At 37.9% G+C, this 13,135-nt stretch overlaps 1 protein-coding gene across 3 annotated transcripts in view; it reads right to left on the bottom strand.

Annotated features, from left to right (window-relative positions):
• LOC148374606 (phosphatase and actin regulator 1) overlaps window positions 1–13,135 on the bottom strand; it is a 77,090-nt gene that overhangs the window by 14,682 nt on the left and 49,273 nt on the right. For all 3 annotated transcript variants that reach the window (XM_088338607.1, XM_088338615.1, XM_088338599.1), the window contains exons 7-8: window positions 10,980–11,136; window positions 1,997–2,052 (exon numbers count right to left, since the gene is read on the bottom strand). In XM_088338607.1, the coding sequence (XP_088194733.1) occupies window positions 1,997–2,052; window positions 10,980–11,136 (213 nt within the window). The remainder of the gene's footprint in view (window positions 1–1,996; window positions 2,053–10,979; window positions 11,137–13,135) is intronic.

Genomic DNA, 13,135 nt, shown 5'->3' with positions numbered 1-13,135 from the left:
GCTTTCTTATTTTTTTTTCTCATTTTTTCCCCCTAGCTTTTTGTTTTGTTCCTAGGTTTTTATTTATTTTTTCTTGCCCATTTGCTTCTTTCGTAAACTAGTTTACTTTTTTCTTTTCTATTTTTTCTTAGCTTTTTACTTTGTTCTTTTTGTTTTCCCTCTTTTTTCCCTGTGTTTTTCTTTTTCCTGTTTTTCTTTTTTACCCTTTTTTCTTTTTTCTCTCTTTCTTTTGTTTTTTTGTTTTATTTAAAAAAAATTCTAGTTTTCTTTTTTGCTTTATATTTTCCCATTTTCAAGTTGTTTTGTGCATAATGTTACATATTAAATGGTAATATATGGATAAAACCAACAAAAACAATCTGACAAGCCATCTAGGAGCTGAAAAAGCCGGCTCTCTTTAATGAGCCGAGCCAAAAGAACCGCTTCTCTAAAAAAAGAAGTCAACTTGTGGGGCAACATACATGTAACTTACATAGGTAAGAAAAGTTGACGTAACAACGTCATATTACTATGCTGGCGATCATTAAAGTAAACCACCTGTCCCTCACAGTTTATTGTCTAAGTGAAAAACAAAAAAAATACAATATTTTTTTAAAGGGCGAGCTCCCTCATGCCTCCCACCGCCTCTACTCGCTCTCCCTCTCTCACTTGGCGCAAGAACTCGAGCTGACATGCACGCATGCTTTCATTTACTCAATTCCATGTTGATATTGACTTCAAAATACCACGCTTAAAACACCGCAGAGGGAACCCGCGTCGTTTTAGCCTGCATGCACTGATATTCTGGCCATTTTCCTAGCAAATTAATTTTGCAATTCCAATTCCAATTTTTTTGTGCAGGATACATTTTTTTGTGCGTGGAGAATGTCGGGCAAGTGCGCAATTGAGCAGGCGCGCAACTTAGAGGGAACAATGCAGTCCGATATATATTTTGCATCGTGTAATATTTATGTTTTGAATTGTTGAGAAAAATTTATTTATGATAAGCACTTGCCAAATATTTTTAAAGCACCTTCTATAATGCTGAATAGTTAACAGTTCTACCTATGTTATTACACACTATAATTGAACAAAGATTAAAACTCAGGTCCTCAGTTTTGTTCCACACTTTTTCAAATGTATTACAAATAACTCCAAAATTTGGAACCCACAATGTTTTATTTTGGGGTTATATTCTGTATTTTAGTGACTGTGCTTGTTAATTATACAAAGTATTTTCTTTCCCCAAATTTTATTGCAAAAATTCCTGATGAACAAGTCGGATAGTAAATAGGTGGTGGTAATTGAAAATAATCGGTATAGGCTTCGTTAAATACTCAATGGTTAAATATGTATACTTATGGTGGTCTGCATAAAGGTAGTATTGGAGATTCCTTAACTATATTTAATAATAATACAGCCAAAATCGTTTTTCTTTTTCATTGACACGTTTATCACTTACTTTAATAATATGTTAGTTTTTCATTTTTTTCAAATACTTTCCTTACAATGTTAAAAATGTAAAGAACTCAATCTGCTATTTAGCAACCGCAATCAAGATACGCTTGTCAGCTTGTTCGCATCGTATCCTTTTTCCTTCCTATACTGTGAGTCTATAATAAATGACGCTGAAATCATTGCAATCATCATTAACATTATCAGTACGCAGGTTGATATCCCGCGATTTTAAGCGGGTTAACATTTTATCAATTTTTAATAACAAACCACGCCCGGCTACGAGAATAGTGGGAAAACATTCATCAACTCGTCTAAGCATAATCTATATTAATGTTCCTCTCAATGTGAATGTTATCACAGCAATTAATAGTATTGTATCCATTTTCACTGTCCAGTGCCAAAGCATTATGCACAATACTAAAAATTGAAATCCTTATGGATATGCCTTTCTGTGAAAGCAAATAAGCATTTGCAACAGACCCTTCTCTGAGGTAGTGGAAGTATGTGTGCCTCTTGCAGCTAATCTGTGTGTTAAAGTGTAAAATGTTAAAATGCTCACGTTTGAGGATATTCCGTTGCTCCAGCTCCTCTGCTGTCGGCCTCTGACTCAAGCGCCTAGTGATAAATACAACAGTTTTCCAAGGTCAGCAAATTTTTGGACAGTTTGGATGGAAGTAAATGTTTTCTTAAATTGTCGGTGCAGCCGAAAATTGCTCGTAGGAACATAGCAATATCCAAACGTTCTGATCGAAAAGCATCACAATATGGACTTTATGATATACCATTACAAAATTGTGGGTACGTTGTCTTTTTTTGAAAAAAAAAAAAAAAAAAAAAACATGAGATACTGCTAAAACAATCAGATTATTGTTATTTTTGTTTCAAGTCACATATTACGGTCTTGTACTCTAATTGACTTTGCAGCATAGTAGTGATACGAACTATAGTAATTGTACATCACAAAGCTGTGTTCGGCAAAAGTTTATTTAATGTAGATGGTGAAAAATACTTACTGAATAAAATTAGTGGCGTTTGTACCAAGCTATAACATTTTAGCGTATTTTATACAATCTTTGCTCAAATATTTCTATACTACCGTATTCCGAAATAAATAAGATTTTCACTTGACATAAAATGTTTCAGTCTGCCTCAAAGCTTGAATGCAATGTTTGAGATGTCCTTAAAAATATAAAAATGTAATATTTTTCTATAAAAAGTCCATTACGTAAAATTTGACGACTAGATGGCACTATGTTGTCTGGTGTGTCTATTTGTTGGTGTAGCATAAAAATGGTGAAAGTAAGAAAAGCCCCGTTTCAAGTACGGTTCAAACAGCAAACCAAAGCCCAAGAAAGATGAACAAAAGAAGGAAAACAAAAGCACGCACATCATAAGGCGCTTGACACGAGGAGATGGCGGCCGCAAGCTCTTGAAGAAAAAATTATTTTGAGTGGATTAGATGTCACTGTCTTCGGCCAATGTGTACGAAATCTCATGCGGGTGCGAATTTTTGGGTTTCTGTGATTAGCGGACTGAATTTGGTCATTGGGCGGAATCAACAGCTAAAAAGAGAAAGACAACAAGTACCGTAGTTCTGCATTCTGCGAAATTGGAAAGCAACTTGGCAAATGGAGCGATGAGTAAAAAACCGTAATCAAGTCATCGAAATGAGAAGATGTGTGAAAAGGGCACTGCAGTCCTTGTAAAAAATGTTGACATAAATAACAGGAGATAAACAAATATATTCAACATGACAATTTTCAACCATGGAAAAAGTGAAGGTACCTTCAGTGCGTATGTATAATTATTTAATACAAAATTTGGCTAGACCACGATACATTTTGGTCACTCAGGGTTGACGGGGATGCCTTGTTGTTTAAGATCTTTGAAATCGCACCATTACCCTGCACTTAATTAATAACATTCCTAAAGAACAAAAAAACAATAACATTTTGGGTTTAAGGTGACGTTTATTTTTTTAGCATGACCTGTATAATTTCTAGTCGCTCAAAGTTGGCAAATAATAATAAACTAGGCACCAGGGTGGTAGATACAAATTGATTTAAATGTTTACAATTTATTTTCATGACATCGAAATTATTTCTCATCATTCTATATTTTAAGACTCATTTCGCAAAATCTCAGCATTGAGATTATTGCTATGAAACGCATGACCATTCATTATCCAGCTGCCTATTCCCAATAGGGTCCAGGAGAATATCCCAGCTGACTTCACTTGTTACCAAGCATTAGCAGGACACACAGGGACAAACAATCTTTCACCCGCATACCCATTCCTAGGATTTGCCAATCGACCTGACTTGCAGGTTTTTCGTACCTGGGAGAAAACCCACTAAGGCACAGGGAGAGCGTGCAAACATCACACAGGGTGGCTGGTAGCTGGAATGAACCCAGAACCTCTAAACAATGAGGCTGCCTGTGACCAAATAGTTTAAATTTAAATCATATATATTCCTAGAGGGGATGTCATTGATAACCTAAACAAAACATTAATTGGTGATCCTGTATACACCTAGCCAAATATGAAAGTGTATTCCAGCGCATTTCCTCATTGAGAAAATAGAACAGCTCCAGTTGTATCAAACTCTTACATGTCAACCAAAAAGACAGCAACTTACGCACCAATTTTGCCGAAGAAGAGCATTATTGGAATCAAAGTTGAGACACCAAACCTGAAGCAGGCCTAACGAAATTTCGTAGATTTGAGCACTTTTACAAAAAAGCGTGGGAAAACGAGAGAGAGGGAGAGAAAGAGAGAGAGATCTATATATTATGTATATATATATGGAGAGAGAGAGAGAGACAGATAAGGAGAGAGATAGAGAGATAGATAGAAAGATAAAGAGATAGAGAGATAGATATCAAATGTCAAAACGTGGCATTTCGTGACACTCCCACGCAGCAAAGATTGGATTGACAATATGTTTTTTGCTGTCCTTGTTATGAATGAGGCTTAACTGATCTAATCCACCGAAAAAGCCGTTACGAAAAGTGAATTGTGACGCTCCTTGTCAACTAATCCTTTAACGTGTATTCAGCAATCAAAAGTGCAGTAAATGGGAACAGAGTAGAAAATAATCAGGCTTTCTAATACATCTTTGTGAAGATTTTGTTACCAATTTACATGAAAATCCTTAACCATAACACAAAGTTGAATTTATTTCAAGTACAAACTTTAAAGCCCCAGTGTGTAATATTTGACCACTAAACGTCATTGTGTTGTCTAGTGCGTTTGAGGGCCAGTGACACAGAAGACAGCGTGACGGCTGATTGCCGGACAAACATGGCGGCAACCTACGTGCGGATTCCACTGTGTATAAGAAATACAAAATTTCTCGACCAATGCTTATGTTTTTTTCATACAAATTAACATTGGTATGATAATTCATGTATTTTTGCCTGGTATTCAAATCAATGTTTTCTTTTTTCACTGAATGGAAATTTATTGTACCCCTATGTAATTTGCAATAATCTGTGGTCTGTGCAGCCCTTTGAGACTCCTTGTGATTAAGGGCGTCACAAATAAACAGGGATTGAATAGGGGGGGCAATAAATAATACACACTGTGCCTTTAATAAAACATTCCTGTGTGCTTCTATTTTGAAACATGTCCATGGTAAAAAGAGGAAACATTACCAAAAAAAAAAAAAGCAGCCGAGCCTTCTGGTAACATGCGCTGGGTTCCAATCACAGAAGAGAAAGCTGCCTCGTGTGCCAGAATTTGCATTCCAGGCCTTGCTTGCCACCGAATTATCGCCATAAATTGCCCGTGTCAAAGTGGAAGCTTCATTTACCAGCGATGTGGAGGAGTCAGCCAGAGATGCTGCATAGTGTGATGAGCGAAGACGAGAGAACGGAGGAAAAAACGTGGTGACGTGTTGCCAGAATTAGGTCAGCTCCATTTTAAGAGCCTCATTTCAGCAAGATAAAGAATTTATCCTTGTCTGATGTTGAAATTGAAACATGAAAGGGTATAATAAAGAAGTGTTTGAATAAGGGCTGGGAGAAAAGGCTTAAATTACCATCAGGTTTAAAGAGGCTCTGCTAGAGAGGTATTTGTCACGTCTTGTCAGTTTAATTTAGGGACGGTCACACAGCCGTTTGCGTCTGTATCGCGGGTAAAATTTTGCGATTTTTTTTTTTTGCCCGTGGTTGCCCGCGGTAGAAAATGCGCAAAATTGGCTAACCCGCTGTTTATCCGTGGTATGCCCGCAAAACAGACGCCGGCGACTGTTCCGCTTCCTCATCGCATCAGTTCCACGTCCTTTCCGCGTGTGGACCACGGGTATAAAAGCTGCCGAGCCGGGCTGTAGAAATCATAACCGCTCAAGACACAGTCCCGTGAAGATCAAGATTTCAAGCTATGGCACCGAAAAAGAAGCCAATATGTTATTATTGTAATAGTTTTTCATTTTTATTTTATTATCTTGTTATGAAATGAAAAGAAATGTCAAGAAATAAAAATGGATTAAGACGAGGTCACTACGGTGACGGGGATCCATGTTCACCCCTTGACGTCTCGAGCACAACTGACGTATGCTCGGAAAATCGCGCTGTATATACGCGGAGAAAGGTGTTTGACCGTCACACGCGTTACACACGCTAATTCACGTGATAACACCGCGATACAGGCGCAGAACAAACGAGCTATGACCGTGCTCCACCCGCAATTACCCGCTAAAATTTCCACGTGGCCGTAGCGCGTCGTTCAGCGTCTGTACTGTGTCATTACCTCGTGTGTACCACGTGTGCCGCCCGCGGTTACACGTGGTCTAAAGTTTTGAGCAGCTCAAAACTTTTTCGCGCGGCCAACCGCGTGTGAATTTCCGACCGCGTGTAAAGCACTGCTGTATCTCGTCTGTATGGCGATCTCAAAGCGTCCAACAGCGTCTGCTTCACGGCCAGATATTTCTGGCCGTGATTCAGCCTCGATACGCCTGTGAAAAGCTGTGTGACCGGGCCCTTAAGAAAGATTGCTCACTTTGGTAGACAGAAAGAATGAGCGCCGTTTCTGAAAACTATGCCATTGTTTACCTTTAAAAAGCAACCTTCACAATCTACATAAAGTAGACCCCCTGGATAGGACATTAATCCGATCTAAGGTGGGGAAATCACTGTAAAGCAGGAATAGAAACCTGTGGTAATGCATAGCCGATGCATTCCTAACCCCCGTTATTCCAGATGAAATAACAACATACTATATACTGTGGTAAGTAGTACTTAAACATAAAACTGATGTATATGAATTATAACTAAATACAGTAGACGTGAAAAAAAAATCTCACAGTTCAGTTTGTTCCCTGCCCACTGTCTGAAGACAGCTGGGATGGAATCAAGCATCCCTAGATAAAGGGTGCAGAAAATCATTGGATGTAAAGAAGAAATAAAATTCAAATGATCTTAGGTGTGAGTAGCAGGTGATAAAAGGGGGAAGGAGACGGCAACGGCGTATTAAAACTGGAATTCATTTTAAAACTTTTTGTAGGCTGTAAGCTGAGCTGGAACTTGCTAGTTTACATTTGATAAACATGGCTTTATTCGGTCAAAACTACTGGTGCACAGAATACAACTCATTCATCAATCACCTTTTTTTTCTTTTTTTTTAGTCGGATCATCCAATTCAGATTTTTGCTGAACCCAATATTTCTTTACTATAACATGTATAACACATTGTTACATTTCCAGTCTATATTGACGAATGAGCCAAATGAGACGCCTCCCTCCCATCTTTAAGATGAGTCATCAGAAAATGGCTAACAGGGAAAGGCCAGTCAATAACCATAAATACACTTGCGACGATTAATTACTAATTAAATCAATATCTTATTACAAAAGAACATTTTTCTAATGTACCATTAGTTTCAATGACTTTCTAGCTTTATTTTTCTACGTACTCGTTTACCAGCTTTAAAAAAAATCATTTTGTATTTGATTTACACATAATACATGTCAACGTCTATTGGCCAAATCATGACTTGGCTTACCAATTAAGGCCCATCACTTGTCTCTACTTTCTGACAGTAGCATAATAGGCTGGACTTTCAGTAGTGGTTCAAGTGGACAAGAGCGGTTATCAAATGTCAGTCTTTATAACAGCAACACTAATTGTTCCCTTTATTGAGGGACTTTAAGGCTAATGGATTATTCATAAATTTGCTGGAAGCCCAGATCAAATTTAAGATAAGTAGCTGTCAAATTTAACTGTCATTATATACAGTATATGAAATCATATTTGCCACTCATTTTCTTAATTATGACGTATCATTTGAAAATCCCTCAGTACCTGAAAACTAGGAGGACATATCTATTTCAGAAAATGACAAAACAGCTTTATTATACAGTGGGACCTCGCTACTTCGCGGTTCGACGTTTGTGGGTTCTGAGCTTCGCGGGTCTAAAAAATAATAGTAATATAATAAAATAATTAAAAAAAAATAAAAAAATACGAGAATGTAATCCGTTGCATTTCTTTCTTATTATAGTTAGCGCACTAACCATAAAACCGTAAAATTCTGACTATAATTCGCGACTTTTTTCCCAAGCTTTCAATCCTGCAGCGTATGCAATGATCAGGTAATTTATGCATTTTTCAAATGGCCACAAGGGGCGCCTGAGCAGTAAAGGTGATAGTGAGACACGTGGAATATACTGTATGTGTCGAAATGTAATGCAACTTTGTGCATGAATACAACTAGCAAGAACAGACACTGGAAAAAGGTTTCAATCAAAAGGGGAGTGCCAACTACCATGTTGAGAATAATTTTGAGAGTGCTTATTTGTAAACAAATAACGTGGTGAAAAGGATGGATTAGAAAAAGCAACGTCCAACAAAGCAGAAATGTTTCAGGCGGATTCTTTTTTATCTCTTGGCATTATCGTGTGCTTTGGATAAGATATTTTACACGATTGGATTCTATGGATCTTCCTTGATGTAACAAAGCCATTTCGACGGCCAGAGGATGTGCTGGTGAGTTACGCTGGCTTTATAGTTTTCGGGCATCTTGTTTTAGACTGATCGTGATGTTTCTCTGATGAGTATATTATGAAATGGTCAGCGTTTCTTGAATCCAAGAGTTTAAACTTGCCAATGATCTGTAGCATGATGTATTTCAGTGACAGGTGACATCGTACAGACATGTATTTTTTCTGTGTAACGTCTTTCTTTGTAAATATCTCATGTTTCAATGTTGGCACATGCACATGTACAGGATTTGGCCTACAATCGGGTGTGCCTTACAGTCCGAAATTTACAGTAGATACATTAGGTTTGTCAGAAATTCAGAGTGCGCCTTATAATCTGGTGGAATACAGTGAATACAAACAGGAATCCAGAATTACAATGGGATGAAATAAGGTTTTTATCTGATTGTTATAAATGCAACTTTTGCTCTTACTGTAGTTTTATTTTTATGCGCATTATAGTCTGGTGCGCTATACAGATGATATACAGTGAAGTAAATAAGTATTTGAACACCTTTCTATTTTGCTATTTCTCCCACTTAAAAATCATGGCGGGTCTGAAATTTTCATCGTAGGTGCATGTCCACTGTGATAAAGATAAAGTAAAAAGAAAAATCCAGAAATCACAATGCATGATTTTTTTAACAATTGATTTGTGTGATACAGCTTTAAATATGTATTTGAACACCTGAGAAAATGAATTTTCATATTCGGTACAGTAGTTTTTCCACCAGGTTTGCACACACTGCAGGAGGGATCTTGGCCCACTCCTCCACACATATATTCTCCAGATCAGTCAGGTTTCTGGGTTGTTGCTGAGAAACACGGAGTTTGAGCTCCCTCCAAATATTTTCGATTGGGTTCAGGTCTGGAGACTGGCTGGGCCATGCTAAAACCTTGATATGCTTCTTACGGAACTACTCCTTGGTTTTCCTGGCTGTGAGCTTAATGTCGTTGTAGTGTTGGAAGACCCAGCCACAACCCATCTTCAATGCTCTAACTGAGGGAAGGAGGTTTTTCCCCAAAATCTCACAATACACGGCCCCCAGTCATCGTCTCTTTAATGAAGTGCACTCGTCCTGTCCGATGTGTAGAAAAACACCCCCAAAATATCCCCACGCTTCACAGTAGGGATGGTGTTCTTCAGGTTGTACTCCTCATTCTTCTTTCTCCAAACACGCTTAGTGGAATTATGACCAAAATGTTGTATTTTGGTCTCAACTGACCACAAAGCTTTCTCCCTTGACTCCTCTGTATCATCGAAATGGTCATATGTGAACTTAAGACGGGCCTTGACATGTGCTTGTTTAAGCAGGGGAACCTTTTGTGCCATGCATGATTTCAAATCATGATCTCTTAGAGTATTAACTACAGTAACCTTGGGAACAGTGGTCCCACCTCTTTTCAGGTCATTGACCAACTCCTGTCGTGTAGTTCCATGCTGATTCCTTTCTTAAAATCCTTGATACCCGATGAGGTGATATATTGCATACGGCTCCACTCCTTTTGAGATTGACCGTCATGTTTAGCTTCTACCGTTTTTTTTAATTGATTGCTTCAACAGTGGACATTTTTTTACCAAGCTGCTTGGCAACTTCTCAGTAGCCCTTTCCAGTCTTGTGGAGGTGTAAAACTTTGTCTCTGGTGTCTTTGGACAGGTCTTTGGTCTTTGCCATGTTACAAGTTAGTCTTACTGATTGTATGGGGTGGACAGGTGTCTTTATGCAGCTAACAACCCTAAACAGGTACATCTGATTTTTGATCATACATGGAGTGCAGGTGGACTTCTCATGGGCGGACTAACTGTTCTTCAAGGTCAGAATTCTAGATGATACACAGGTGTTCAAATACTTATTTCCAGCTGTATCACACAAATCAATTGATATATGTAGATATACACAAATATTGCAAAAAAAGAATATTTTTTAAAGTGTGTCTTATAATCAGGTGTGCCTTGTAGTAAAAAAATATGGTATTCTGTCGGTTAATATAACTGGTAACAGTCTAATAGTAATTGGGGGACAATGTTATACCGCATCATTATTAATGCACATGTAAAAGAAGTGGAGAGACTGTTTAACTACCAGAATCCACAATGCAAATCAGTGTTTCTGGTACCCTGAGTAAAGATAGTTAGATAAGCTCTAATGTATTTTTGTATGTCAACTATACCACCGGTCTAGTGGTTTAGTGTTGGCACTCTCATCAAATCCCGGCGTATTAAAACTGGAACTGATTTTAAAACTTCACAATTTGTATGCTGAGCTGGAACTTGCTAGTTTACATTTGATAAACACGGCTTTGTTAGGTCAAAACTACAAATCCTGCTGCATACAACATATTGAGATTCTGGCCATTGCAAAAATATTTACAGCATGTGTATTAAGAGCCCAATGGTTATACAAGAACACACATTGTAGCTCTGATTTTGATTCCATAAGCCTTTATAGTCTATGTATAAAAGACACATCACAAAATGGGTGCGCCTTAAAATGTGGAAAATATGTGTATTTATTTACATTTTAATTTGTTAACCAAGCTTGAAATGCCTATTACCATACCTAGTGAGTTTGGTGCCAATCTGCTGCCTGGACTCTAGCCTCTCTTCATCCGTCTGCATCGGCAGGATATTTTTTTCTTCCAGCTCTCTCTTGGACGGACGGTTGCTAAGCTTGATAGCCAGAGAATCTTTGCGCAGCACCTTCTGGGCCAGCGTGCCTGAAATTCAACATTGCTAGGTGTGAATACATATCTGGAGGCGACCACGGAAAGAAAAAGCTTACTACTAAAGCACTAAATAATGGATGTGCAACAATCACAAGGGGCACCAGAAGGTTTTCAATATTTTAAGAAAGTTCCCCAAGTGCTGAAGTGTTCCAGAAACTATATTCGACACATAAAAACTTGCTGTAAAGCTTTCTTCTGTTTTAATACCAAGTTATTGCAAAAAGCTGCCACAATGATGATTTCTTTTTAACCCGAGACTGAAACATTATGAATATAGCCAAATCCACAACAGAATGTAATCATGTTTTTTTCTCTCTTTTTCTACTTCAGGCTTGTACCTGGGTAGAAAAACAACAACCTGCACATCAGATACAAAATAGAATCTGCACACTTGAATAGTTATTGCCAAGAAGGGCAGAACAATTCGTCTCTGCGGGCGAAAACTGTATGCAAGGCAAATTTTGTTTTTCTACATTGAAGGTCAAATAACTTGCAATCCGGGTGTCTTAAGGGGTCGCTAAAAGTCCTCACAGCCTGGATTAGTTGGGCTACTGTGCCAAAATAACAATTTGCAGACTGAAAAAGCCAAAAATCCCATTTTATTTAATGCCAGAGTTTAAGCTTTAACTGGAGTCAGGGTTTGTACACCTTCTCATGTACAAGTTCAAGCATTTCTTTAAAGATGTTCAAAGCCATTTTCCAATTTACCAAAGAAAAAGAAAAATCCAATCTGAGTCAATACACATCCCTGTTGTTTGAGTGCTGTCCTGGAGAGAATAATAAATCCCATGTCAAAATTTAAACCGGCAGCTATCATTCACTAAATGGGGCGTAGAAAATAAAACCGTTTCTCTGCCCTCATTTCACTAGTTTTTGCTGCCATCTCTGTTTGGTATATGCTGCATCAAATTGTGTTGTCCTTTTTCTTACTGACAGCATTCGATGATGTCAAACTGTAGAGAAAGGAAAGCACATTTGAAAGTTTAACTTATGTGTGAACTAAGCCATGTTGGCATCATTTTAAAGCAGATTTGTTGTATTTTTCTTCATTAAATGCGTGGTCTATCGAGTCGGACTGCCAAGAAACATGGCGATAATTTCAAGCTTTTACGGGGACTTCACCAAGATTTCAAGCTCTTCAAACCTTAAAAACACAACATTGAAATTAAAGCATTTTAAAGGATTTCAAGCACCCGTACAAACCATGGCCCTACCATTTAGAGAAAAGTGGCAATGCTAAAGCACACTATTTCTTATTTTTTTTCCTTTTATATCAGTATTTCAAACAAAAACAAATAACTCCTATACACAACCAGCATAACATTACTGTAGCTGATCAAGTTGGCTAGCATTATGAAAAGGCCACAAGTTTGAGGCCATATCTTTACAGAATAGCATGCCATCATTCAAAAGACATAATGCTGTAGGCTTCAGAGCAGGACAAAAGAAAATTGTGCCAGTTCAGTTTTTGTTGTTTGACATTGGGAACAGGGGCTGCATGATTTTGGGGAAACTACAAACCCATTGCCATTTTTAAAGACCTGTATTGTGATGCGATTTTTGATGTAAAAAGAGAAGTGAATTTTCTGTGCTAGTTTTGTTTTTTGTAAGAACTTGATCATATCGACATGCAAACTTTACTCTGGATGACGTCATTACCAACTGAGAGTATACAACTAAAAAAATAACAACTATAGATCTACAAGTAAAAACAGCATTGCAGATGAATAAATGGTTTTAAAGGCCATTACACAAAAATACAACAATTTTCGAGAGCTTCTATCAGAGTAAGAAAGCGATGTAGAGCTGCTAGCTAGCTAAACGCTGGCTACACGTCAGCATGGGGTAACCGCGACTACAGCAAGATCTTTGCGATGATTAAAATAAGAATCACAAATGTACCGTTTTCCCACAAGTTGTAGCTCCAGGTCATCTGTTTCATGGGTAATGGATCTGGCATTGGTAAGCTACATGCTCCTCATTAGTGGCT

Source organism: Urocampus carinirostris, chromosome 1 (genome assembly GCF_059441175.1).
Source record: "Urocampus carinirostris isolate Australia breed hairy pipefish chromosome 1, RoL_Ucar_1.0, whole genome shotgun sequence".
Classification (NCBI taxonomy): domain Eukaryota; kingdom Metazoa; phylum Chordata; class Actinopteri; order Syngnathiformes; family Syngnathidae; genus Urocampus; species Urocampus carinirostris.
This window is presented reverse-complemented; position numbering and strand designations above follow the sequence as displayed.